The sequence below is a fragment of the Natator depressus genome, chromosome 4 (assembly GCF_965152275.1).
Source record: "Natator depressus isolate rNatDep1 chromosome 4, rNatDep2.hap1, whole genome shotgun sequence".
Classification (NCBI taxonomy): domain Eukaryota; kingdom Metazoa; phylum Chordata; order Testudines; family Cheloniidae; genus Natator; species Natator depressus.
The window spans coordinates 69,040,366-69,067,956 of NC_134237.1; the positions used below are offsets into that span (position 1 = coordinate 69,040,366).

At 42.5% G+C, this 27,591-nt stretch overlaps 1 protein-coding gene across 5 annotated transcripts in view; it reads left to right on the forward strand.

Annotated features, from left to right (window-relative positions):
• Positions 1 to 27,591, forward strand: part of PALLD (palladin, cytoskeletal associated protein) — a 346,573-nt gene that overhangs the window by 264,467 nt on the left and 54,515 nt on the right. For all 5 annotated transcript variants that reach the window (XM_074951119.1, XM_074951117.1, XM_074951118.1 and 2 more), the window contains one exon: positions 17,690 to 18,379. In XM_074951119.1, coding sequence (XP_074807220.1) covers positions 17,690 to 18,379 — 690 coding nt within the window. The remainder of the gene's footprint in view (positions 1 to 17,689; positions 18,380 to 27,591) is intronic.

The window sequence follows — 27,591 nt, forward strand, 5'->3', positions numbered from 1 at the left end:
CTGACCAGCCCAGCCAATGTTCAAGTTCTACCTTGGACAAAAATTGAGAAAAGGTTAGATGGCATATAGAATCATAGAATATCAGGGTTGGAAGGGACCTCAGGAGGTCATCTAGTCCAACCCCCTGCTCAAAGCACGACCAATCCCCAACTAAATCATCCCAGCCAGGGCTTTGTCAAGCCTGACCTTAAAAATTCCTAAGGAAGGAGATTCCACCGCCTCCCTAGGTAACGCATTCCAGTGTTTCACCACCCTCCTAGTGAAAAAGTTTTTCCTAATATCCAACCTAAATCTCCCCCACTGCAACTTCAGACCATTACTCCTTGTTCTGTCATCTGCTACCACTGAGAACAGTCTAGATCCATCCTCTTTGGAACCCCCTCTCAGGTAGTTGAAAGCAGCTATCAAATCTCCCCCCCCCCCTCATTCTTCTCTTCTGCAGACTAAACAATCCCAGTTCCCTCAGCCTCTCCTCATAACTCATGTGTTCCAGTCCCCTAATCATTTTTGTTGCCCTCCGCTGGACACTTTCCAATTTTTCCACATCCTTCTTGTAGTATGGGGCCCAAAACTAGACACAGTACTCCAGATGAGGCCTCACCAATGTCGAATAGAGGGGAACGATCACGTCCCTTGATCTGCTGGCAGTGCCCCTACTTACACATCCCAGAAATGCCATTGGCCTTCTTGGCAACAAGGGCACACTGTTGACTCATACCCAGCTTCTCGTCCACTGTAACCCCTAGGTCCTTTTCTGCAGAACTACTGCCTCGCCATTCGGTCCCTAGTCTGTAGCGGTACATGGGATTCTTCCGTCCTAAGTGCAGGACTCTGCATTTGTCCTTGTTGAACCTCATCAGATTCCTTTTGGCCCAATCCTCTAATTTGTCTAGGGCCCTCTGTATCCTATCCCTACCCTCCAGCGTATCTACCTCTCCTCCCAGTTTAGTGTCATCTGCAAACTTGCTGAGGGTGCAGTCCACACCATCCTGAAGATTATTAATGAAGATATTGAACAAAACCGGCCCCAGGTCCGACCCTTGGGCACTCTACTTGATACCGGCTGCCAACTAGACATGGAGCCATTGATCACTACCCGTTGAGCCCAACAATCTAGCCAGCTTTCTGTCCACCTTATAGTCCATTCATCCAGCCCATACTTCTTTAACTTACTGGCAAGAATGCTGTGGGAGACCGTGTCAAAAGCTTTGCTAAAGTCAAGGAACAACACGTCCACTGCTTTCCCCTCATCCACAGAGCCAGTTATCTCATCATAGAAGGCAATTAGATTAGTCAGGCATGACTTGCCCTTGGTGAATCCATGCTGACTGTTCCTGTTCACTTTTCTCTCCTCTAAGTGCTTCAGAATTGATTCCTTGAGGACCTGCTCCATGATTTTTCCAGGGACTGAGGGGAGGCTGACTGGCCTGTAGTTCCCAGGATCCTTCTTCTTCCCTTTTTTAAAGATGGGTACTACATTAGCCTTTTTCCAGTCGTCCGGGACCTCCCCCAGTCGCCATGAGTTTTCAAAGATAATGGCCAATGGCTCTGCAATCACATCTGCCAACTCCTTTAGCACTCTCGGATGCAGCGTATCCGGCCCCATGGACTTGTGCTCGTCCAGCTTTTCTAAATAGTCCTGAACCACCTCTTTCTTCACAGGGGGCTGGTCACCACCTCCTCCCCATGCTGTGCTGCCCAGTGCAGCAGTCTGGGAGCTGACCTTGTTCATGAAGACAGAGGCAAAAAAAGCATTGACTACATTAGCTTTTTCCACATCCTCTGTCACTAGGTTGCCTCCCTCATTCAGTAAGGGGCCCACACTTTCCTTGACTTTCTTCTTGTTGCTAACATACCTGACGAAACCCTTCTTGTTACTCTTAACATCTCTTGCTAGCTGCACCTCCAGGTGTGATTTGGCCTTCCTGATTTCACTCCTGCATGCCTGAGCAATATTTTTATGCTCTTCCCTGGTCATTTGTCCAATCTTCCACTTCTGGTAAGCTGCTTTTTTGTGTTTAAGATCAGCAAGGATTTCACTGTTAAGCCAAGCTGGTCGCCTGCCATATTTACTATTCTTTCTACACATTGGGATGCTTTGTCCCTGTAACCTCAATAAGGATTCTTTAAAAATACAGCCAGCTCTCCTGGACTCCTTATTGCTAGAATCTGTCCATCTTTTTGTGGATTCTCCATCACTGAAAATTTTTAAATCAAGGTTGGTTAGTTTTCTAAAAGATCTGGTCTGGGAATTATTTTAGTGAAGTTCTATGGCCTGTGTCATACAGAAGGTCAGATTAGAGGATCACAGTAGTCCCTTCTGGCCTTGGAATCGATGAAGCTTTGATGCTGTTCAATACAAATTATTGTCCCTGGCTGTTCCTTAGGAGAAATTTCTGTCTGCGTTGTGCCTGGTTCTTCATTTTAGGCCAGTCATCATGTTATATCTGCCACTGCATGTGGGGGGAAGGGAAATTCACTTGCTTCTACTACTCTCCCCAGGCCACAAGCTGGATTTGTTTAATTTACAGCTAAATAGGTTCCAGATCAGTTTTCCACACGTGAAAAGCCAATCAGTTCCACTTATGCATTATAGGAACACAATGAATGTTTGTATTTTTCATCATAAGCTTGTTTGTGCCAATAAAACAAAAAACCCACACCTTAAATATACTGTTCCCGGTATTACAGCTCCCCTATTGTGCAATTTATTCCAGTTTTTGTAATAGGGCCTCTGCAGCAAGTAAGCACTCTGTTGAAAGCTTACTTAATGGCTTAAGTGGTAAGTAATATTTTAGGTGGACCATCTGCAATGAAATGGGTTTTATCCTTAACAATTGGTACAAAAGAAACTCTGTGTCTTGCTATCCCACATAATAATAAGAGAGCTTTTTAACAAGATAATGAATGGTCTTATAATTAGTAACTAAAGAAAAAATTGATTTAAATTCTCACTGCAAATGGCCTTCACTTATTTGCCATGACAATCCTGTTTTAAACTATTTATTGCAGATGTTAAAAGGAAATTGAATCATTTTGAGTGCCCCTGTCCAAGTATATATTCATTCAGTATATAGTATTTACCTTTCTGACTGTAGATTATGCAGAATGTCCTGTTCAGAAGAAGGGTTTATTCTGGGTACAAGAAGCTTTTTGGTTCCAGTGCAGCTAATTGTCCATTTGTTTTGCTATTTGTCTGTGCCCAGAAATTTTTGCTGATTCAAGTTTTGGTGGGTTTTTTTGTTTTTGTTTTTGTTGTTTTTTTTTATAATTAGTGGTTATCCAGGACACAAAGCCCATTGGAATGTCAGGTTCAGTCAGGCTTTAAGGCTAAAGAAGCCTACTCTGTCCAGAGGGGCAATCACATTGTAATCTAGCCCCTGTTTCAGATATTGGAAAAGAATGCTAGGGAAGCAGTGGGAGGTGTGCAGTGTTTCTCAGCTCCATGGAGGAGGCAACATCCACCTCAGATAACTAACAACTGGAGGAGGCAATGGGCTGCACTCTCAAAGGACATCAAAATGGAATCTGGGAGAAAAAAGCCCCCCTGTGAATCCTCAAAAGCCTCAGCAAGAAAGCTCCAGTCCATAATGCTGCAGTAACCTCTGAGGCCCAGAGGAGAGGTTTAGAATCTGCAAAGGACTGCATTATCTCCTGCCGTCTCTCTTTCCACTAAGTATACACTCAAAGCACAAGCTGATTCTTTCTGCACCAAACCCAACTATCCTTGGGATCAGCTGGGCCAAGTGCAGAGCCATGTTACAGCGGGAAGGGAATACAAGACCCATCACTGAGATGTAACACAGACCCAAGATTTGGTTGAGTTAAAATTAAAAGTTGTTTAAATAAATGTCATTTAAAAATTGTGAGAAAGTAAAATACTAAGTAGGACAATAGCGTTAACATCAGTACTAGGAATCCCAATGTTCTGGGGAGTGAGGTGGAGAACGTGTTAGGTTCTTGAAAGTTTATTATTGTTTCTTGTTTTCTCTCTCCTTTCCATCTTTCCTAGAAATAAGTACATGCTTTTGATGGGGTCATTCTTATATTTATAAAAGGAGTTTCTTAAGAGTGATATGGTTGATTGGAACTGCAGGGCATGATGATAAAATGGTTCTGGCATCCAGCATGAATAAGCTGACATTCTCATAAAAAGAAAACCTCAACCACATATAATGACTGTATAACTTCTGTTGGTAAGAGAGACACGCTTTTGAGCTGCACAGAGCTCTTCTTCAGGTCTGGGAAAGATAAGACCAGCCTGAGAGCTTTAATTCATAACTTTGCTAGACACTTAAATTCATGGACTCGGTGGAGACACTGGCTTTATCTCATTACAACATCATCACTTCCACACTGACCTTCCTTTGTCTTATCACTGCAGAGGTGTTAGTTGCCCACTTCATCTTGAATGATCTCTTGCACCATGAGTTAAGTCCGTATGTTTAACAATCTCTTTCACCTTGTATTTAGCTGTGACACTCTGATTACCTTTCCCACACCTGAAGAAGAGGTGTAACTTAAAAGCTTGTCTCTTTCACCAGAAGAAGATGGCCTGGTAAAAGATATTGCCTCACCCACCTTCTCTCTACCAACTATATGAGACTAAGGCTATCTCTACATTAACACTTTTGTTGGTATAACTTTGTCACTCAGGGGTGTGAAAAAAACACCCCACTGAGCAACATAAATTACACCGACAGAAGCACTGTCCACACTGGCGCTATGTTGGTGGGAGATGCTCTCCTGCTGACAAAGCTACGGCCCCTCGTTGGAGGTGGTTTAATTATGTCGATAGGAGAGCTCTCTCCTGTTAGTAAAGAGTGGCTACATGAGCGATCTTACTGTGGCACAGCTGCATTGGTACAGCTGTGCCACCATAAGCTCGCTAGTGTAGACATGGCCTTACATGAGGCAATGATCCTCAGCAAATAAAGGTGCTTCAGAACAGCTCTGATTTCTGGGTCCTGGAAGGCTGATGAGGAGGTAATGAGTTATAGTGCTTTCTCACAAAGGCCTGGAATTAGATTCTTAGCCATTAGATTAATCTCAGATATTTGTTTTCATTAAGTTATCTTATCAACTAGCTGAGATGCAAACTTGCAGCTACAGTGTATATTCCATTGATCAGAAGCTTCTTACAACTCTACCGAGATATTCATTCCATTTCTTCTTTTTAAAGATAAAGACACTGGAATTGAGATAATCAACTAACTTCATTAATCAGCCCATGTTACGGTTGCCAGGCGTCTGGTTTTTGACCAGAATGCCCGGTCAAAAAGGGACCCTGGCAGCTGCTGACTGGTTTGCTTAAAGTCCGGTCAGTGGTGCAGCGGAGCTAAGGCTCCCTGCCTGGCCTGGCTCTGCATGGCTCCTGGAAGCAGCCAGCATGTCCGGTTCCTATTTGCAGGGGTGGCCACAGTGGTTCCATGCACTGCCCCCAGCCCAAGCACTGGCTCCGCAGCTCCCATTGGTTGGGAACCGTGGCCAATGGGAGCTGCAGGGACAGCGCCTGTGGGCATGGGCAGCACACAGAGCCCCCTCACCCTTCCGCCTAGGAGCCAGACATGCTGGTTGCTTCCAGGAGCCGCACAGAGTAAGGGTAGGCAGGGAGCCTCCATAGCCCCACTGCACTGCTGACTGGGAGCCGCCTGAGGTAAGTGCTGCCTGGCCGGAGCCCTCACCCCTTCCTGCACCTCAACCCCCAGCCCTGAGCCCCCTACCAGAGCCCACACCCCCTCCTGCATCCAAACTCCTTCCTGGAGCCTGCACACCAATCCTTGGCCCCACCCCAGAGCCCACACCGCTGGCCAGAGCCTGCATCCCCTCCCACACCCCTGCCCCATTCCTGAGCCCCTCCTGCACTCCAAATCCCTTGGCCCCAGCCCAGAGCCCCCTGAACCCCTCATTTCTGGCCCCATTCTGGAGCCTGCACCCCCAGCTGGAGCCCTCACCCCATCCCTCTGCCCCAGCCCTGTGAAAGTGAGTGAGGGTGGGGGAGAGCAAGCAACAGAGGGAGAGGGTATGTAGTAAGTAGGGGGCAAGGCCTCGAAGAAGGGGCGGGACAGGGGCAGAGCCTCAGGAAGGAGGTGGGGCAAGGGTGTTCGATTTTCTGTGATTAGAAATTTGGCAACCCCCACCCATCTCTAAATTGAATCTGGTAAATTCTGGATGTCCTGTTACTTAGTCAAGCACTATATAATTTTAATGAGTTCTATGTGCATCAAAGTGAAAATTTGCCCCACTAAATCTATATCAATTGGATGGCACTACAGCGTTAGATAATTTGTTTACTATATGCAGATATTAGGTTATCTGATTTTAATTAGGAAAAATATGAGCCATCTTTTGCCTCTTTTTTTCATTTTTATATGTGTATGATATTATGCTATTGCAGTTTTTAAAAGTCTTAATTCTGGATTTAAAGAAAATAAATCTCTGCATAAGTCTTTGAAGAAAGCAGTCCTACCTCCCGGTCTTGCTTACTGTACATGAAAATGAAATCCAACGGACATACCATTAGACACAGTCTTTAGCTGTCCTTGTACTATAATCAATGTTAAAGGGATGTAGAAGACCAGTTGGTCCATTGCTGTGCTAATCTAGTTATAAGTTCAAGCAATGGTTCTTTTACCAATAACCGTGCCTCACTATCTATAAGTTATGCTTTTCTCCCCTCAACAGTATCACTTAATGCCTCCTGCTCAGTTTTTCACCTTATATGTCAGTTGTAAGGGACTCATAGCATTGCTTAAGTGACACTCTTGAATTACAAGTGCAGACTGCAATGTAAGATGCCAAACTCGTTTTCTGATAGTAGCCCCAACAGGGGCATTAAGTTCAGTTTTACTTGTATATTGTGTCTTTGACTTGTTAAACAATGAATGCACACAAAAGCACAATTTCCTCTCTTTCTGAACCCAAGCTGAATTTGTTATCTTACTGGTACATGTTTTGAAAAATGTCCTTACAGAGTTAGAGATATGAAAAATGGTTCCTGTCTGTGAAAGCACTGAATGGCAACGTCTTGTGTCTCAACAAGTACTGGCAATATCACTACTGCTGGTTTCCTTCGGATAGAAATTAACTTGATGCCTTTTGACAGATAACCAAACAAAAATGGAAAATGGGCACGAGTACAATGCCACTTTTTAGGACAAGTTGGGAAAGTCCTTAATAGTCAAACTAGGGCAAAATTTCCTTATAAGAGAGTTCACAAACAATGTTGCTACTATGTAGATGTTTTACATTTGTTGTCTTGTTGTCTGAGGTTTTGCCTAATGAGGAATCAAGCTTATTTTCAAAGTATCCTCTATTACAGTGCATTGGTATTAATAGTAGAACATTCTGGGTTTCTTTTGAGTAGATTGTTTACATAAGCTCTTTTTCTCTCTTTTGACTTGAATTGGATGTTTGTTTATAAACAGTAATACAGTATCCATAGAAAGTATTGTTCAATTGCATTTGAAGATCTTCACCAGCAAATTTTGTGTGTTGAAGAAACAGAGGTTGGTGTGGCAAAACAAATCTGGAAAGTTTTTCAGTTGTGGGGATTGTTCCTAGCTGTCCAGAATGAGGACCAAATTTGACCCTCAGTTATATCCATGCATCCTCATTGAAGTCTGTGTAAGGAAGGACAAAATTTAGCCCTGAATATTTTCATTTTAGCATGTACGTTGTCATTGATCTTTCACTTATCATGCAAAGCCTACCGGGATAGGAGCCTTTCTAGGGAAATTAAACAGGCTGGTATTGTTTCTTGGAATGCAGGGTATCATTCAGCATCAAGAGGCTTGCTGCTTCAGTATAAAATGTTTACGCTAACATGACCTGAGGGCTCTGTCTGCATTGAGCACAGTCCAGTTTTGGAAATGTTGCACCTTTGTTTTAAATCTTCCCCTTTCTTTGTCAATCTTCCTTGTCATGTAACCATTTTAAATTTATACACATCTTTTTCAAAATGTGAAAATATTAATTTACCATCCACAGTGTAATTGGATGCAGTCCTGCTCACTACAGCTGTTAACTCATGCAACCTTAGTAGAAGGGTAGTTTTTCCATTTTTAAAATGGAGGTATTGCATTATTGATAAAACTCATGAAACACACTGCCCCCTTGAATGAACAAATGTTACCTCAAAATGCAAATCCATTTATCTGGCATTGATCTCGGCTGTTAATCTAGAAAACTGGCTGAGCATCTTTCACTAAGTAGTGGTTCATTCTAGGAAAAAAGTATCAGAGGGGTAGCTGTGTTAGTCTGAATCCACAAAAACAGCGAGGAGTCAGGTGGCACCTTAAAGACTAACAGATTTATTAGGGCATAAGCTTTCGTGGGTAAAAAACCCACTTCTTCAGATGCATGAAGTCACAAAAGCTTATGCCCTAATAAATCTGTTAGTCTTTAAGGTGTCACCGGACTCCTCGATGTTTTTCTAGGGGAAAAAAATTTCAGTCAGTCCCTCCTCCACTTCAGTCCATTACTATGTTTAACACAGTTCGGTGAATCTCTGTTAGGTGCATTTCAAAGAGCATGTCCATAGGAAGACTGTGAAGTGATCAATCTGCTTTGACTCTCAGAACAACTCCAGATGCAGTATCTGTATGTAGGGAGGCAGAAATGAGTTACTGTTTTTCAGTACTTGAAGTAAATTAGACTTGTTCCTCCACACGGAGACTACTCTCCTTTCTCTTTAAAATTATATATATAGATATCTATCTATCTATCTATCTATATATATAATCTTGTTCAAAAAGATTTGCAAGGGGTTTGATGACTTCATATTACACTTATATGCACATATTACACAATATACAGGATTGTAAAACATTCAGTAACTTCAATGCATTTATTTAGTTGTGTTGAGATACAAAGGCTAGACCGTTTTCCAATCTCTGCAGTGTATTTCTATTTACTGAATCTTTAACTTCATGCAGTGTAAGTGTGGATCCCACTGTTGGGGTGCATGAGCCTCATGTGCAAGGTCAGGGTCTTTTAAACAGTAGTGTCCATCGCGGCTACACATACACCCTGTGCTTCCTTGTGCTCTCATTACAGGGCATTAAGGGTGGGCAGCCGCAACTCTTCCTCAGGTACTTCTTGGTAGTGAGATGGAACCTAACTAGTATCCGACCCACTACTGTGATCAGAGACTTCAACTCAGTTTTCGAACTAGGTTTTTTTTTTTTTTTTGGGGGGGGGGGGGTTGTTCAGTTTGGTTTGAGGGTTTTTGGAAGAAACTTCATCTTGAGACTCCCTTTTCCTCAACTTGGACATTTTAAAAAAAGAAAATTATACGTTCCACTACACTATCCGTCCAGCAGGATGCAGTGTTTCATATCAACCGTCACACCTCATGGGTTCAAACCCTGCCTGTCCTATGACAGACTGATTCCCATCAATGATGGACATAGCCAATGCCTTTTCAACCTTGGAAAGACCCACGTCTCAGATAGGTACTCTGCGTGCAAGTCAATCTCCACATGAACCTACAAATCCAGGGATATTCAGCTCAAGATACACCTGCTAGAGCAGTCCTTGTGAGTCAGTTTGGGCCCAGAGAGGGTAGTAACTACCGGAATGTGGCCAGACAAACCAGCATCAATTCTGCCTCGAACAGACACCATACCCAGGGTAAGGCAGAGAAAAGAGGGCAAGAGGAACCACTGTCAAAGCCAGCACTGGCAACTTCCACACTGACCAACTCAGCACTGACAGTCTCAGCATCAGCAGCCTTGATGCTGGAAGCCCTGTCACAGGCTGCCAGCAGACAACCTCGGCAACGAAATCAGCACCTGTGGCCACAAAAAGGTGACATCAAGAGACTGAGCTGGAGGGAGCTCAAACATAGCTCCAAACAGGGAGCATAGTCCCGAAGAGATGACTCATCCAAGGGCAGAGCCTCCAAGCCCTCCACCAAAACTGGAGAGATGCAGTGGAAATGAGACCCAGTACTGATACCCATGAATAAGCCTGGCAATGAGCTGAGATGCATTCTGCAAGGCTCAATGTTCCTTGCAGAGACATCCTCCACACCAAAGCAACAACCAGTACCAGGACCAATACCAGTATCATGTCAGCATACAGCACCACCACTGAAAGAAGAGCTCTTCACTTCACCATCCTACTCCTTTTCTCCAGTGTTGAGCAGGGATCCCTGTCCCCTGCCTTTTGAAAGCAATCTTAAGGAGCATAGCAGGTGGCTTTCATTTAGAGTTCCATCTCAGCTGGGGGGTGAGTGGCACCAAACCAACCAGCTTCTAGCTGGCTGGTGTCCCTATAGCATGCCACTACGACTGTGTCGGCCCTATTGAGAACTATCATAATTCAGGTCCAGGAGCAGATATCCCTCTGAAAGAGGAGGAGATCCTGTTCCTTCATGGCCTCATTAGTCAGGCCACCCACACAAGCTGGACAGTGGCCCCCATGAGCAAGACGTAATGGAGGGACATCAACAACTGACCCCTAGCTCTACACAAGATGTTATCCTCACCAGATGAGATGGTGGTGCCTGTCCCAGAGCCAGCAATCAATGGCTTCAAGGCATTCCAGGATCTTCTGTCTCACATTGCAGAGACCCCAGACATTGAAATGACATTGATACAGGAAAAATCCCACAAACTTTTTTTTAATATTTTAAGCACTGCAACTCCAGCCCAGGATCTCATTCCCTTTCAATCAGAGGGTCCTGCAGCTGACCAAACCCTCGCCATTCTTTCTCCTACTTCTAAACAAGTGGAGAAGAGGTACAGATGCCTCCAAAAGGCTTTGAATACTTCTATGCCCACCCAATTTGAGGGCTTCTGGTTGTTTTGGCAGTATAGGAAAAGTTCAAGTCCACAGAAGGCCTACTTAAGGACAGAAATCCTAAGAAGTTGGGTCTATTTGGATGCAAGGTATATTAATTTGCCTCACTGCATCTCCAAGCTGAAAAGTACAGGGCTCTGTTTACTATATATGATTTTTTTCACCAGGAAGAGGGTCACCTTTTTTCTGTTACATAAAGCAGCAAGCCTAGAATATGCTCTTCCCTTGTTCTCCCAGATAGACCTCTTGGTGAACTATGAAAAATCATCTCTTGACCCATCACAGAAGATAGAGTTCATAGAAGCTTTGATCAACTCCAGGTCCACAAGAGCATATCTTCCCGAGGACAGGTCCTTTTTCATGCAGTCGATAGTATGTTAAATGGAATCAAACTCTACTGTGATGGTATGGACTCATCTGGGGCAGCTAGGCCACGTGTGTGCATGCACTTACATTATGTCCTTTGTCAGACCTTCTGTTGGCTCTATGATGGAACTCTGGCTCAGATCGATCTATTCCCCAGCAAAACACCAAATGAACAAGAAAGACCTGATCCCGCCTCAGATTGTCACTGAGATGGTTGCAGGAACCCAAGAATGTATATAAAGAGGTTCTGTTCACAGCTCTTCCCCTTGAATGGTTGCTATGGAGGTCCATTATAGACCCAATATTCCTTCATTGGGGATCTCCCATTATAGACCTGATTACCATCATCAACAATGCCAAGTGCCAAAACTTTTGTTCCAGAGGGGCACAAACCTGAATAGGTACCAGATGCCTATCTTCTACCTGGTCTCAAGGCCTTCTCTATGCCTTTCCATTGATTCCCCAAGATAATATCCAGGATCAAATGAGATGAAGCCACAGTCATCCTTGTAGTCCTTACTGTCCAAAGCAATTCTGGTTGAAAGACAGGCCACAGATGTCCACCCAAACACCTGGCCAGCTTCGAGTGCAAGCAACATCCTCTGCCTGCTTCAGGAATGTGCCAGTTTCTCAGATCTGCAAGGCCACAATGTGGCATTAATTCACTGACTTTTTGTCAAGAGTTATGAGTTGGACTTTGGCATCAGCCCTGACAGCCACCAAATTCAAGGCGACAGTACAACAATCACTGACTGATGCAGCGGATACTTCACTCCCACCATCCAGAGGGGACACTGCTTGCCACTCACTAAACTGTGATCCACACTAATACATAGTTGACGAAGAGAGAATGGTTACTTACCCTACAGTGACTGTGGTTCTTCAAGATGTTGTACTCAGTGTAGATCCCATGACCCCTCTCTGTCCCTGCTTTTGCAGATTTCAGTTACTGTGGGCTTTGAATTGCGAAGGAGCTGAGGGAAGGTCGTGGCCATTCTGCCTTTTAAGCCCTCATAGAGGAGTATGATGAGGCACAGGTCACATGTGCAGCCCTGACAGACCTGCTGTGAAAAAGAGTTTAATTTTGCATGCATGAGGCACATGTGTACCCCAACTAATTACATCATCTCAAAGAACCACAGCTACTGCAGGGTCAGTAACTGTTCTTTTTCTGAGAAGGGAGAAGGCAAAGCAGAATTGTTGGCTGCCTTCCCAGGTAAAGTACTGTCCTATCGTTTGTACACAGTTCATTTTCATTTACATCATATAATAATAATAATGCCTACCTCTTATATTACACTTTTCATCAGTAGATCTCAAAGCACTTTACAATAGAAGTCAGTATCATTGTTCCCATTTTTTTCCAGATGTGGAAACTGAGGCACATGGAGGGAAGTGACTTGTCCAAGGTCACCCTGCAGGCCACTGGCAGAAATGGGAATTAAACTCAGCTGTCCTGAGTTCTACCACAGTGCCCTATCTGCTAGGCTATACTACCTCCCCACTGTTAGTGTTAGTCACTAGTTTAAGCTTGGCCTCTAGTCAAGGTATGTCTCCTGGACCAAAGATTCTATACATAAAGTTCATTTTCAATGTCTGATGCTTTGTTATATTGTATTCAACCGGCTACTACCAGTATGCATGAATGTACACAGGTAGTGAGCTGACCCTACGTAATTACAAGGAACGTCCACCCAAATACCTGAGATCAGTATTGAGCCACTTGTAATAGTTGGTGCAGATTAGTATGTATATTGTGGTTGTCAATATGTTGTCTGAAGAAGGCTTTGATGGTAGCATGAGGGATTCACTAACTTCATAATGGAGAAAACAGTCCTCCTAGGCAATTAGAGTACTCAGCTTCCAGTTCCCATAAGCTTTGCAGCTACATATTTTCATTAAGCAAAGCGATAAAATAATTATACTTATTTATAAGTGAGATGTCTTTCATTTCGGTAATTTGTCTTGGAAGGGGCAGAGAGGAAAACAAAGTTGTAGAAATATCTGAGACGTAATAATCTCTTCTTGAAACTTGGTATATGTACATTAAATAAAGCATTGCTTAGTTACAGAGAGTGTAAGAATTCTCACAGTTAATTATAACTCTTCAGCACTCAGAGATATAAAACAAAAGAGTGACAACTTGCAGCACACACACTGCTCCCAGAAGCAAGTGTATTTCCAGCCTCAAGATTATCACACCCTCTATCATTAGAAACTACTAGTGGTGTGAAGAACATAAATCCTAATTCTTAGAAGCAATACAAGCTGAGTTTCTTCCTCCCCGGTCTCTCTCTTTCAAGGCAGAGTTGCAGAGCAGGTGAAAGACCATCCAGGGAAGACTTAGTAATGGAGGTGAAAAAAGACCATGCCTTCTGCTGTCATTTTAGACACAGTTATTAAGAGCTGAGCCCTCTTCTCCAAATGGCTCTGAGATATATACAGCAGAAACTAGCTTGTGTAGAATAGAACAGTAGTTTATACTTGTTATATAGAAAAGTTGTAATGTTACTGCACTATGTCAATAGTAAATTGGCAAAAATTAAGTATTGTGGACAGGGTAATAATATGCACATTTACATTAAGAACTGAATAACCTTCATAATGTATTAGATTTCCCCTATTGTTGTTTAGGCCCGTGCCCTCGTTCATATTAAAATATTACTACTTCTCGCTGTTACATTGTGTCTGTGTGTGTGTAAATATGTTTTTTCAGTGGCTTATAGGTCTTATTTTTTTCATGTTGTCTTTAACTCTGTTATCATAGCTGTTGGAGCGTAGGCAGCGATATATACACGTACAAATCTATAGCAAGAATTTCCAACATTAGGCAGGAAATAACTGACAAATATCAGAATAAAGCTGTTGAAATCCCTTTATAGATGGTCATGTCTGAGTTCAAATGACTTGCTGAATGTCCATTTCCCCTCCACCTCCAATGTGATTATTTTATAGTCGATTTCGCCTTTTCACTGAGGGAATTTTATTCAGAAGTTACTTTTGATTTTTCAGTTTCTGTAATTAACTCGTTAGATAAAACTGTAGGTAAACCTCAAATAAGTCATCAAAAATAAGTATGTGAAAATGTTATGGGTTTTTTCACTGTGTTTAAAGAAGTAGATGTAAAATATATGTGACCGGTTCTATGAAAGTGTGCCTATCTATTACGCTGGATTACTAAACACACCTTAGTTAGCTGAGATAGGATCATGTTGTTATAACTAAATTAGTTTTGTTTGTGTCTTCCTAGTCCCTGAAGTTTTTCTTTATCTCCATAGTTGCTTCACTATTGCTGCTAATAATGGAAGAAGCACTGGTACAGATTGGCCACAGGTGGAGTATTTTTAACTACTGTGTCTAGATTTGCACTGAGTAAGGTTAGATGATGTGGTGCAACAGTGTTAAACACTAGTGCCCCCTCTCCACCCTGATGCTCCCAAAATTATTAGCATCAGTGCAATAGCAACAATGGGATATTTTTTTTAAAAAAATGCTGGATGACATTACTCTAGGATGCGTCTAGCGCTAGAAAACTTAGTACCAGTCTTACAGCAACAGAATAGCTGCAAAGATGCCTAATACAGGGATCATGCATTTTTACCATTGTGGCATGAAAACCTGCTCAGAGTAGGATCTTTCCTTTACCCAACATGTAGATTTTCATAACACCCTGGATTTAAAGCCTGATCCTGGTTTACACTAGCACTTCCGTCATTACTAACACTGATATAGCTGCATCATTTAGCAGCAGTTGCTGTAAAACAGGTAGTAATTAGCATTGACAAGGCCCAAGATGGTCACTGCTATATTGTGCCACTGTTCAAAAGATGAACACATGACTTTGTAATTTAAAATAGAAAAGTTTCAATGCAGCACAGGATACCTTTTGTTATGGCACATGCTTGGTGAAAAGTCTCTGTTTGAGAGTGTTAAACTTCTTCCATACCTGGCACAACATATATAGTTAGGTACATTTCTATTTACTTTTTTGGCCTTAGTCGCACTATAATACATTAAAATGATGGGGAAAATGAAGTAAAATTTGTATGAAAATGAAAGTAAAAAATGTTAAAACACTTCTATGACCATTAGACAATGTGCCCAAAAATAGTTAAAATGCACAATTTGGAAGACACAAACTTGAAAAGGAAAACCCCCAAAAAAATTTTAAAAAAAGGTTTTTTTACTCATCTATCCAAGATGGTTTGGTATTGCTGCTGGAACTCTGCCATTGACTGGGAGGGTCAGATGACCGTATGGGCTAAAAAGAAAGCCTCAAGGCAAAATAGCTCAAGCAGTAGCTCTTTCAGGTTAAGGGACATTCAAAGAGTATTAAAAAAAAACCCTAAAGATCAGCCTTAACCTAAACCTAACATCAAAACAATCTGAACTCAGCAGGATTTGGATACTATATGTTGAACATTCAAAAAAATGAATAGAAGATTCAGAACTCTGTAGTGAATAACTCCGAAGTGTTTTACACAACTATATCAAAAACAGTCTGGTAAAAAAGAGCTAATCTGCTACTAACAAATAAAGTATGTACTGTATGTGGGGTAACTCTCATTTCTAAACCAAGCTATCTTTGTGATATGGTTTTACAAAATAGTCAGACCTTTCAAAACCTTGATTTTTTTTTTCAGTACTGTCTCAAAATACCTTGTGTGATTAATCTTAAACTTCTGTCCCCCTCTTTACAGCCAAACAGTCTCCTTTTCTAGACACCACACGTGAAATTTCAGGCCGAAAATATTTTGAGTACTCTGGGGAGCAGGAGTATCAAAATGAATCTTATAAGGGAAAGTAGGTTACAAATGTAACAATGACATCATGATCATTTCTAATACCAGAAGTATGCATCCATTATGATGTTTGTCATACATACGTATTCCATGCATTCAATAGACTCTGCACTAAAATCTCTGGTTAAATAATGACCTAAATTATATCATAAATGACACACTGTATATAATATTGTAAAGTATTTATATGTGAAATATCCTGAAAAGGTGCATGTGCACATAAAACCACAAAGACATCTGGAGCGTTCAGACAAAGTTACAATTCCCAGCTGGGACAAGACAATTGTTAAGCTAGTAAAACAGATGAGTTTTAGAATTAAGACCACACACAGCAAAGTTTGATCTCTGCTTTGATAAGAGCCTTATTGAGGTTGTAGTGCTGCTAAAGCAGGGCTATTAAAGGAGATTGACAAACTACCTTAGTGGTCTTTAGTCTCAAGATTTTTTTTACAGAAGTGCATACTGAAGGAGCAATTAACAGGAAAGCAGCAATGTAAATGGTCATTTAAGCAATTGTACAATAAGCAAAAATATGTACAGGATCTGATTGTCATCCGTGTTGAGTGTCTATAGTTCCTGTTCACTTCATTTGGAGTTCTGGGTGCTCAGCGCTTCTGCATGTCAAACCTACAGTCTTTACAGTTATGTGAATGTGAAGAAGTTCTGTATTTTTATTGTAAATAAGCCTATCTCCCATTGGTATAGTGTCATGAGTCCAGTTAGCAGAGCCCTAGAGCTTTAGTTCCTTAGCTGCCTCCTGGTATGGTAGAGTTATGAGGCTTAGTTAAGAATAAAAGTTGTAAAGAGTACAGATATATTAACAGCTGTCAGTGGAAAAGCTGGGACTAAAACTCATGGTTTCCTGGTATGCAGCTTAGTTCACCTTTCCCTAGGTTGTAGAAAATTGTGGGGGAAGTTTCATTCACTCCCTCACAAATGTGTGGGAAGGCTTGACAGAGCTGTCAAATGTGTGTCACCTCATGGGAATGACACATGATTAACAGCAAGCACAAGCTAGGGCATTTAGATTTCTAGCAACCTGATTGTGGCTGCAGTTGCTTAGATATTTGAACACCATAATAAGAGAGACAGAATTGAGGCCCTTTTAAAAAAAAGTGACCCTTAATATTAGGACTATTGCAATTAATATATTAAGTTCAAATAAAATTAACAAATGACCCACCGGCACCCAAATAAAAATCAAACTTTTTTTAAAATTCAAAAGGGTCTTAATTTCTATTGTGGCATTAGCTGAAAATAAGAGTACTAAGAAGATCACAAAAAGGACTTTGCTTGCAGTATTTCCAGGTCTGATGAAACAGGGAGCTACCCCATCCCAATCTCCAGACCAAAAAAGGTTTCAATCTGTTGGGGAAAGCCTTAAATAAGTATTCAAACCAAATCTCACAACTTCATTGAGGTTTTCCATCCCAGCAGGGATTCATGGCTTTATTAATTAGAAAGCTTACAAATGGTCCTTTAGCTACAGTTAAGTGTTGTAGCAGTTTAATATCTGATGTGCGTTCTTGCATGGACTTTGCTGGCAAGGAGATAGACTTAAGGATCAGATACGCAAATAGCTCTGACTTCCATTGGCTTCTAAAATTCCAGGTGACAAAACAGAGCTCAGTGTCTAGATAATGAGGTTGTCTCTTTATTTTAATCCTCTCCTCTTCCATCACCACCCTTCTGATAAACTTTTTCTTCTCATGCAGGGACCCTCTAAAACTACAACAACTGCAGAACCAAATTCGTCTGGAACAAGAAGGTGGTCAGCGGTACCATCACCACCAGCAACATCAAAACCCTCCTCCGTCTCCTCCTTTTCCTCCTCCCCCTTCTTTCCAGGAGCTGGTGTCCAGCCAGTCTGTCAGTTCTCCTGTGCAAATGAGCGTTCTCAACTCCCACACTTCCCCCACCATGCAGTCATCCAGCACCTTCAACTATGCCCGGCCTAAACAATTCATTGCTGCTCAGAACATCAGTCCTGCTTCAGGTTATGTAACTCCTTCATCTGGGTCTTCCACATCCAGCCTTCCATCCCCTATGTCTCCAACTGCCTCTCAGAAACAATTTGGCAGAGCACCTGTTCCCCCTTTCTCCCAGCCATTTGCTCCGGAAGGAGAGTACCTGTGGTCTCCATCTTCCTCTTCACCCCCGCCCCCACCTCCACCAGTCTTTAGTCCAACTGCAACGTTTTCAGTTTCTGATTCCTTCCCACTTCCCCCACCCCCTCCTCCTCCTCTCCCTTCCTCAGTTTCCTCACCTTCCCGCAGTCTTTCTCCAACTGCTAGATTCTCTAACTCCAGCCAGTCTCCAGCAGCGTTCCTCAGCTCCATGTTACCATCCCAGCCACCGCCTATATCTGTCAATGCACTAGGACTTCCAAAAGGTGTTATGCCTCCGTGAGTATAAACAGCTAATGAACTTCTTACATTTAATTTTATTGTTTATTAATTGTATTGGCTCTCCATTTTGATAGCTTTTTGGGCTCTCTGCACTGTGGCTAACTGAGAGGGGGTGGGGGGATGACTGATTCTTGAATCAGTGGAAGGAATTGCAAGGAAATCACCCTTCTGGCCAAAGGTCTTGCAGTCACTTTCATAAGGTGATACTTGGCCTCTGACTCTAGTGATTTCTCTAGATGGAGGAGTGTCAGGGAAGAAGACACTGATCAGAAATATGCTGTATTCTGCTTATGGAACAAAGCTGCAGAGATGGAAAATGAAGGGGCACAATGGCCTACTGATATTTGGTTATCTTTTTTTTTTCAGGGGAGAGGGGAGAGAGAGGACGTGGTGCTGGGGATTTGTAAGAACTGTGTTTAAAAAAACAGGAAAAACATCACAGACTACATCAGCTCCACATATTTTCCCTCCCTTTTGTCTCCCCTCAAGGCTAAAATATTGTTCTGGAGCATGCCAAAAGCCCAGAGTAGTTCAGTTTGTCTTTCCATTGGCACAAGATTCTCATTCCATTGTTGGAGAACAAAGAGAAATGATAAAGAACAAAAAATGAGAATAGCTGGATCCAAGGCTTATTTATAACTTTGTTTAAGGGCTTTCTAAACATGTCCACAGAATCAAGATAACTTGCTCAGCTATAGATTTGGTGCTGTAGGAGCTTCTGTTATTTTACTCCAAGGCACTTTTGGAAAAATTCTGTCAGTTACTCAAAGATATTAATGAATTTGTCTGCAATATAATCAAAACGTAATTTTAATTTTAACATTTGGTGATGTTAAAAGATCTATTACATAATTCAAAAATCAACTTGTTCTGTCTCTTTAACTTTTAGTTTCATTTTTCTCTTTTCCTACCAAATATCTTCTTTCCTACTACTGTATGTTATCATATCCTTCCTTAGTCTTTTTCAGTGTCTGTTTCCCCTTTGTCTTGTTTAACAGTATTCTTCGTCCCGTCATCCTCTATCTAGTCTGCCACTCTTTCATGTGTTTTTTCTCTCCTTTCTTTCCCCCAAGTTCTTTCAGTCTCTCAATTTCCATTTTTCTGTATTCCCAAAATTTCTAATTTATTGTCCCATCCCTTCTTGCCACCTCTGTTTCTCCTTCACTTCTCCTTTATCATCTCAATCTTTCTATGGTGCCCATTACTGTAGTACATGAGCACCTCCTGGTCTCTAATGTATTTATACTCACAACACCCCTGTGAGGATATCTCCCATTTTACAGATGGAGAACTCAGGCACTAAAGGGGCTGAATGACTTGGCCAAGGTCAAACAGCAAGTTGGTGGTGGAGGGAGGAACTGAACCCAGGTCTCCCAAGTTCCAGGCTAACACCACAACAATTAGACCCTCTCTCCTATCCCTTTTCTTCACTTTATTCACTTTTTTCTCAGCTCTCACCCTCCACTCACTCCAGTGCATGGTTGTTGCCTGCCTGCATTGGTCTCCATAGACAGAGCCGGTGAGTAGTATAGATGAGACTAGACTGAGCAAAATTAATTGACTGCCAGTCAGCTCCAGGGATGTAGGAGGAGCAGAAGCCGGTCAGCTCTGCAGCCTGCAAAAGGGAAAAAGTCTGGATGATCAGCAGTCCAATCCTGACCTGTACTCCTTTCTATCGCCCTGCTATTGATGTCCATTGATTCTGAAAGGAAGACACTGTTTCCTTGGTAAGACACTGTAGTGTGGTCGTCTGGGTGCTGAACATGGAGTCGAGATTGGGCACTTGTATTTTCAACTCTGACATGCATCTTGAGCAAGTCATTTAATTTCTTTGTCTCCATTTCCCAATCTATTAAATGGGATTACAAATGATATGTTACGCGTTGCTGAAAATGAACTAGTCAAAGTGTGGGATGCATTCTGTAGATGGAAATGAGCAATATCTTTATCAATATCGGAGAGTCCAGTATAAGACAAGGTCTAAAGTAATGGGATTTTAGCTTTAAAATAGATTTTTACTACTACATACATCAGTGGGAGTAGGGTTGGATCCTTGATTGTTTTTTAAATACTTTACATTAGCTACCTTTCTTACCAACTGCTTTTATTAAGAGAGAGAGCATTCTTGCAGCAAACTTTATGGTTACTTCCAATGCCTTCCCCTCGCTCTTGTTTTTTTATTGCTGGTATTTCTTTGCCACTTTCCTAGTGTACTTGAGGATCAGATATTCACAGCTCATGTTTGTGTGTATGGTCTTCACGTGATAGTTCACCCTATTCTGCCTCTATTGTGGCTTCCTGTGACAATGGTAGTCAAAGACCTGAAAAAAAGAAAAGGGAATTTTTGAACTGCTTAGTCTTGTGTCAGAATCTGTAATATAACCTAAATAACTTGCCACCCAGATGAGCTGGAATTCTTGTGCAGTACTTTTAAAAGTGATACTTCTTGGTGTTCTGATTACATTGGTATATATTGTATATTTGTAATATTTCTTTGATGCTCTCCATTTGAATGTAATGAAAAAATATTATTAATTCAGATTCAGAACTGGCTGGATTATTTTGGCATTTTTCATCAAAAAATTACTTTTTGATTACATTGAAATTTTCACACATTTATTTCCATTGTTGTTGAAGGTCTTAGTGTTCGATTTTTAAAAATTGAAAATGGGAAAAAAAGGAATTTTTTGTTTCATTTTGGTGGGCAAAATCCTACTTTCTCTCATTTCTTTTTAACTTATTGTCCACTAGGGAAAAAAGATTCTGAATAGGGAATATAAAAAAATGAAAGTGACTTTTTTCCCCCATTGAAACAAAAAAATTGAAAATTTTTGAAAAATGTTCAAAAAATGTTTGGACTTTATCTAGCCAAAATATGATGGAAAATGTTGAATAAAATGAGGGAAAAAATGCATTTATTTAAAAAAAATGTTCATGAAATATAATTACTTGTTTTGGACCAGCTCTATCCAAGATTCAAGCAAAGCATGTAGCCCCCCACAACTCTTTTGCGTAGGGGCCCCCATTTCACAGCCACAGTCGAGCATGCAGCCTTCTCTCCATTTCCCCTAAATGGATTTGCTGTGCCAACTGGGTACAAATATGGACTAGAGAATAAGTAATGTGTCTAGATTTGGCGAGTGTTTGTTTGTTTTTGGGTAGGGTTACGGACAGTGCTTAATTTGTAATGAGAGGTGCTGGGGCTCAAGTTATTAGGTGCTGGGGCTCAAGAAATTTTTCTTTACATTCATAACTGGGGCAGTAAGCCCAGAGGTGCTGGGGCTATGAACTGCCAAGCCTAGAGGTGCCAGGGCTCGGCCCTGTCAAGCCCTGGCACAAATTAAACATTGGTTACAGACAAAAGGATGGAAGTTTCCTGTAAAACAGAAGGCAAGAGAAACATGTGAAATGAAGTAGCCCAAATAAGGTCAAAGTGTCAAAGGAGACATCCTGATCTCTCATGATTCTGACGTCAGCATACAGCAACTCTTATTCCACTCCCCAATTCCTGTTTGCTCTAGCTCAAACGGGAATTAATTCATGGAAGTCCTATGACCTGTGTTATGCAGGAGGTCAGACAACATGATCACAGTGGTCACTTCTAGCCATTTTAACTATGAATCTAGGAATGAATTACGTGGCATGGAAATATGAGCAATAAATAACACACTGGGTTGAAATGATAATGGGATGGGATTCCCATGAGTTAGGGAGCCCCCAGAGGCTGTGGGTTTGGCAGCAGCATCTGAACTGGTTTGTTCAATATGGTTTCTAGTTGGATGGTTTTGATGAGCTAGTTTGCTGCCAGGATATAGGTTAATAGTCTGACTGTCCAGAACTGTGAGAAACAACAAAAACCAATTGACTAGATTTCTGGGTCTACTTCACAAGTGTCTGACGTTCAGGTAAAATGAAGAACAGCTCTGGATATAGTAGTTCAGGATGGTCTGAACTTTTCAATGCTGTGGGCCAGATGTTAGTTTTGTGGGCCACATACAAATACTACCTTCGTGGGCCACATACAGAAATATCATTCCAGATTCTAGAATAAGATCCTTTTTTTAGGATTTATTAGCATTTAGCATTTCTGTGTAGGGTTAAGAAGTAATAAAATTAAATAGGAGACTAGCTCACCTTATCAAGATAGGGGTGCCCCCAGGAATATTTCAAATGGTACACATGTCCCTACCCCTTCTGACTTAGGGAGGAAACTCTGGCCAGGGCTTCACTGTGGTCAGTGCACTGTCGTGCAGAAGTAAAATTCCCCCTCCCCACTGCCTACGGGAAGGGATGGGGTGCCAGCTGCACTGACCATAGGAAGGCAGGAACAGGGAGCCATGAGGTGAGAGGACAGGGAATCCAACCTCTCCCCACACCCAACTGGCTCTCAGGCTGCACAGACCCAGCAGCTGCTGCCTCCCCTCCTGACAATGCCTGGGACAATAGTGCAGGCAGCCCATGGCCAGGGACCCGCCGCCCTCACTGGGGGGTGATGGGTTAGGGTGCCCATATCCCTGCCCAAAAGGTGAGCCCTGCTGGAGTCCTGGTGCTGTGGGCTGGGAGGGGAGGGGACTGGAGGCCTCAGCACTTCCCTAGTCTTCAGCCCCAGGTGAGGCAGTTGTAGGGATGGAGGCTGCAGCTTGTATGCTGGGGAGGATCCATGAGGCGTTGGGTTGCAGGGGGCTACGTGGTACTGGTTCCCATGCACAGTCAGTGGCACTGGAAGAACTGAAATATATGATGAAGGCAAGCTTGGCCTGGTCGACCCCTGGGACAAATCTGAGTGAGAAGCACTGCGATTTAGTTGGGGTTTGTCCTGCTTTGAGCAGGGGGTTGGACTAGATGACCTCCTCAGGTCTCTTTCAACCTAATCTTCTACAATTCTATGATCTACCATGTGTTGGAATTCTGTATGGTAGAAATTATTTCACTTTTTATTTTTTTACAAAGGTATTAAGCAAGGACAATGCTTGAAGTAACAAAAATCAAATTGTTTTCAACAGCAGTTGAACAATAATGTTTTCATATTTTTTCTCCCACCAGCAGCCTGACCATCCCAGAGCCCTCAAGGGAGCCCCTAGCACTCCGCCAGTTCTGCTCTCTATACTCTATTGCAGTCCCAGTCCTTTCCACACTCTCCCCTCCCTCAGCTCGACTCCCCACTTCACACAGTCCCAGCTCTTCTCCCTGTTCTACGCTCCCACAGCCTGGCTCCCATTCCACACTTCCCCTCCTCCCAACTTGGCTCCCCTTCCCTCAGGCCACTGGTTGGACCACCTAGTACTAGTTCATCATTAAATATTTATTTGCATAATTTTACTGAGGAAAAAATGTCAATTGAATAAAATACTTAGTACTGCCAGGGTGGTCAAGTCACTTGCAGTCACTTAACACTTTCACCTAGTGAGGTTAGTAAGGGACATAGGGATCACTTTACCCATCCATCAAATGCAGCCACGTTTGGGATGGAACACAGTCGTTTTTACCACCATATAGTAACATTTAGAGAGGAAGTGAAGAATGCTGTAGTCAATTAACATTTCAGAGAGGCATTATGGGGGCTGAATATTGTTTATTTCTGAGTTGGAATTTGGCCAATACCCTATTGCTCAATCCTTGTTCTTGGGGGTCTCCGTTTTTCCTATTCTAAAGAACTCTACATATTAGTAGATTTATTGGTCCAGCTCAGCCTTCAGCTATGTGGAAGGTAACCCCTATTAACTTGAAGGGGAACTACACATGTGACAGAATCCAGAATTGTGCCCATTTGGTTTGCTGACAGAAATATATGGAGGCTGGAACCTAAGTTTCATCAGCCATCACAGCAAAAGTTTGATACAAACCCAGATTTTTCTCTGATTTGCACCCATGCAAGTCAGTTAAGTTTGGATGGGTGTCACTGACAGCAAAATTTTGGCACACAGAGTGATTCTATAAATGCAAAGTGTAAACCACTAGAAAGAAAGCATGGAATTAGTCATCAGACAATGACAGCATCCCTTTCAAAGTAGAATAAACATGCATTTTCAGATATGAATATATCAGTTTAAAAGGATCTTGACTGTAGGACATATCTAATTCTTTCCTTCAAGCAGTTGCATTCTTCAGTAGTGTTGCCTAGGTCACTAACAGAGGAAAATATCATGATGCAGAGTTTTTAAAAGGACTAGACTTAAATAGGAACAGCAAGTACCAAGTTAACTAAACCTTTTTAAAGAGAAAAGAAAACATCACTTTGGAACACTTTTGTAAAAGTAACATAAGCTGTATTTTTCATCATTGCTGATGCTAAATTTAGTTGCTGTTTCTATGCTCTTCAAAATGTTAAACCAAAGAGTTCTTGGGATAAGGAACAATGCAGGGAGAACAGTGCAATGTTTTTGCCTTTACTTGAGCTAAAGCAGCTGGTCTGCTCTTCCAGACTTATTCTGTACATTGAACTTTGCCTCAGTAACTACTGATATGCCAAATGTTTTACTGACCTCCAGGTTCCCTGCATCTGTCAGTGATGATTGTGAGCATCATAAGGGACAGCCATCCATGTACATATAACTCTCACTCGGTCCGTCATTACCAAGGACATCCCCCACTTTAGAACACAATTTATTGCTGTCCTATATAAATCTGGCATTTATTTTCCTGGTTTTGTGAATTATGTCTATCACAGTTTGCTCAAACTGAGTTTACAGTCAGTGTGGTTTATGCCAAAACATTCATGTGTTGGATGGAGCTTCTGAGAGCCCCTTGCTTAAAAATTCCACCACCAAATTGAGGGTAAAGGTTAAGGTGGTTTCTCTTCCTCTGAGGGAGCTCATCTCATCTCAGTAATGTTCATTCATCCCTGCCAAACTTATCTCTGGGGCTCATGAAAATACATCTGAAGTGAAAGTTTTCTGCAGTTGAAATGAACTGAATTTCAGCAAATGTCAGGTTTGGCTGTTTTTGTTTTTTAGTTTTCCAGTTTGTAGTCATAGGATTTGTCACAGGTCCAAGGGAGAGAACTTCTATGGGAACCCTTTGTGAAAATGACAATTCATCATTCTGCTAAACTAATGAACCCCGTTGTTCTTGTTGTTTTGTATTACAGTAACACCTAGAGGCCTCAGCGGAGATTGAAACCCCATTGGGCTAGGCACTGCACTACACAGAGAGAGAGCTCCTTTCCCAAAGATCTTACAATCTGAATAGACAAGACAAAGGGTGGGAGGGGAAACAGAATCATGGAGAAGTGAAGTAACTGTCCCACGGTCACACAGCAAGTCAGTGGCAGAACCAGGATTAGAACCAAGGACTCCTCACCCAATGACTTTCCCAGTAGGCCATACTGCTTCCTATTGTTAAAAGCTTCCTGCCCTATTGTCCTCCCTGTGTTCTTCATCTTGAGTGCCACATGTAGCTCTCTAGGAATCTAAGTCCTATATGGCTGTCAAGGATATGAGCAGATTCTATACTATACTGGACTATAAGGTGGATAGAAAGCTGGCTAGATTGTCGGGCTCAAAGGGTAGCGATCAATGGCTCCATGTCTAGTTGGCAGCCGGTATCAAGTGGAGTGCCCCAAGGGTCGGTCCTGGGGCCGGTTTTGTTCAATATCTTCATAAATGATCTGGAGGATGGTGTGGATTGCACCCTCAGCAAGTTTGCAGATGACACTAAACGGGGAGGAGAGGTAGATACACTGGAGGGTAGGGATAGGATACAGAGGGCCCTAGACAAATTAGAGGATTGGGCCAAAAGAAATCTGATGAGGTTCAACAAGGACAAGTGCAGAGTCCTGCACTTAGGACGGAAGAATTCAATGCACCGCTACAGACTAGGGACCGAATGGCTTGGCAGCAGTTCTGCAGAAAAGGACCTAGGGGTTACAGTGGACGAGAAGCTGGGTATGAGTCAACAGTGTGCCCTTGTCGCCAAGAAGGCCAATGGCATTTTGGGATGTATAAGTAGGGGCATTGCCAGGAGATCGAGGGACGTGATCATTCCCCTCTATTCGACACTGGTGAGGCCTCATCTGGAGTACTGTGTCCAGTTTTGGGCCCCACACTACAAGAAGGATGTGGAAAAACTGGAAAGAGTCCAGCGGAGGGCAACAAAAATGATTAGGGGATGGGAACACATGAGTTATGAGGAGAGGCTGAGGGAACTGGGGATGTTTAGTCTACGGAAGAGAAGAATAAGGGGGGATTTGATAGCTGCTTAAAACTACCTGAAAGGGGGTTCTAAAGAGGATGGCTCTAGACTGTTCTCAGTGGTAGCAAATGACAGAACAAGGAGTAATGGTCTCAAGTTGCAGTGGGGGAGATTTAGGTTGGATATTAGGAAAAACTTTTTCACTAGGAGGGTGGTGAAACACTGGAACGTGTTACCTAAGGAGGCGGTGGAATCTCCTTCCTTAGAAGTTTTTAAGGTCAGGCTTGACAAAGCCCTGGCTGGGATGATTTAATTGGGGATCGGTCCTGCTTTGAGCAGGGGGTTGGACTAGATGACCTCCTGAGGTCCCTTCCAACCCTGATATTCTATGATTCTCCTTGGTTGTCCTGTGAAATATGGTTGTTTTTTTAAAAGGAAATTTTAAATTTAATGAAATGTGCACATGAGTTACCACAGAAAATATCATCTTTGCATTATTAAAATAAAATGACTAAATACAACCACCATATATCCATACTCTAAGGGACTGGGGCATAGGCGGTCTGGCTTTGTGGTCGCAGCTGTGCTGGGGTCCACATATCAGGGACAGTAGTATTTGAGTAGGGGTCAGAGGAATCACTGTAAACCAGGCTGAGTAAGCAAAAGTTGGGTGAAAGTCAAGCCAGGGTTGGAGACTGGAGATCAGAGATAATACTAGGCTAGAATCAGGAGGCAAGAGTCAGGCTCAGGATCAGGCTGGAGACCAGTCTGGAGTTGCAGCAGGTCCAAAGTCTGTTTTGTTGTCCAGGCAACCTCTTGGGGCACTCTCCAGGGTTAAATAGGGTGGTTGGCCAATCAGAGGGCTGCAGGGTACTGTCATTATGGGTCATTTTGGGCGATACTTCCTGCGGCGCTTATTCTCCACAGTGCTCTCTGGCTGTGCCTCTGCATGGTTTCCTGGTGTCACTGTGGGACTGTCAGCTGTCACAGGCTCTGTAGACGTAGGTTCTAACCACCCATCCTTACACATGCATTTGAACTTTGAATGCCAAGCTGTGCCCGAGTCACAATTATAAACC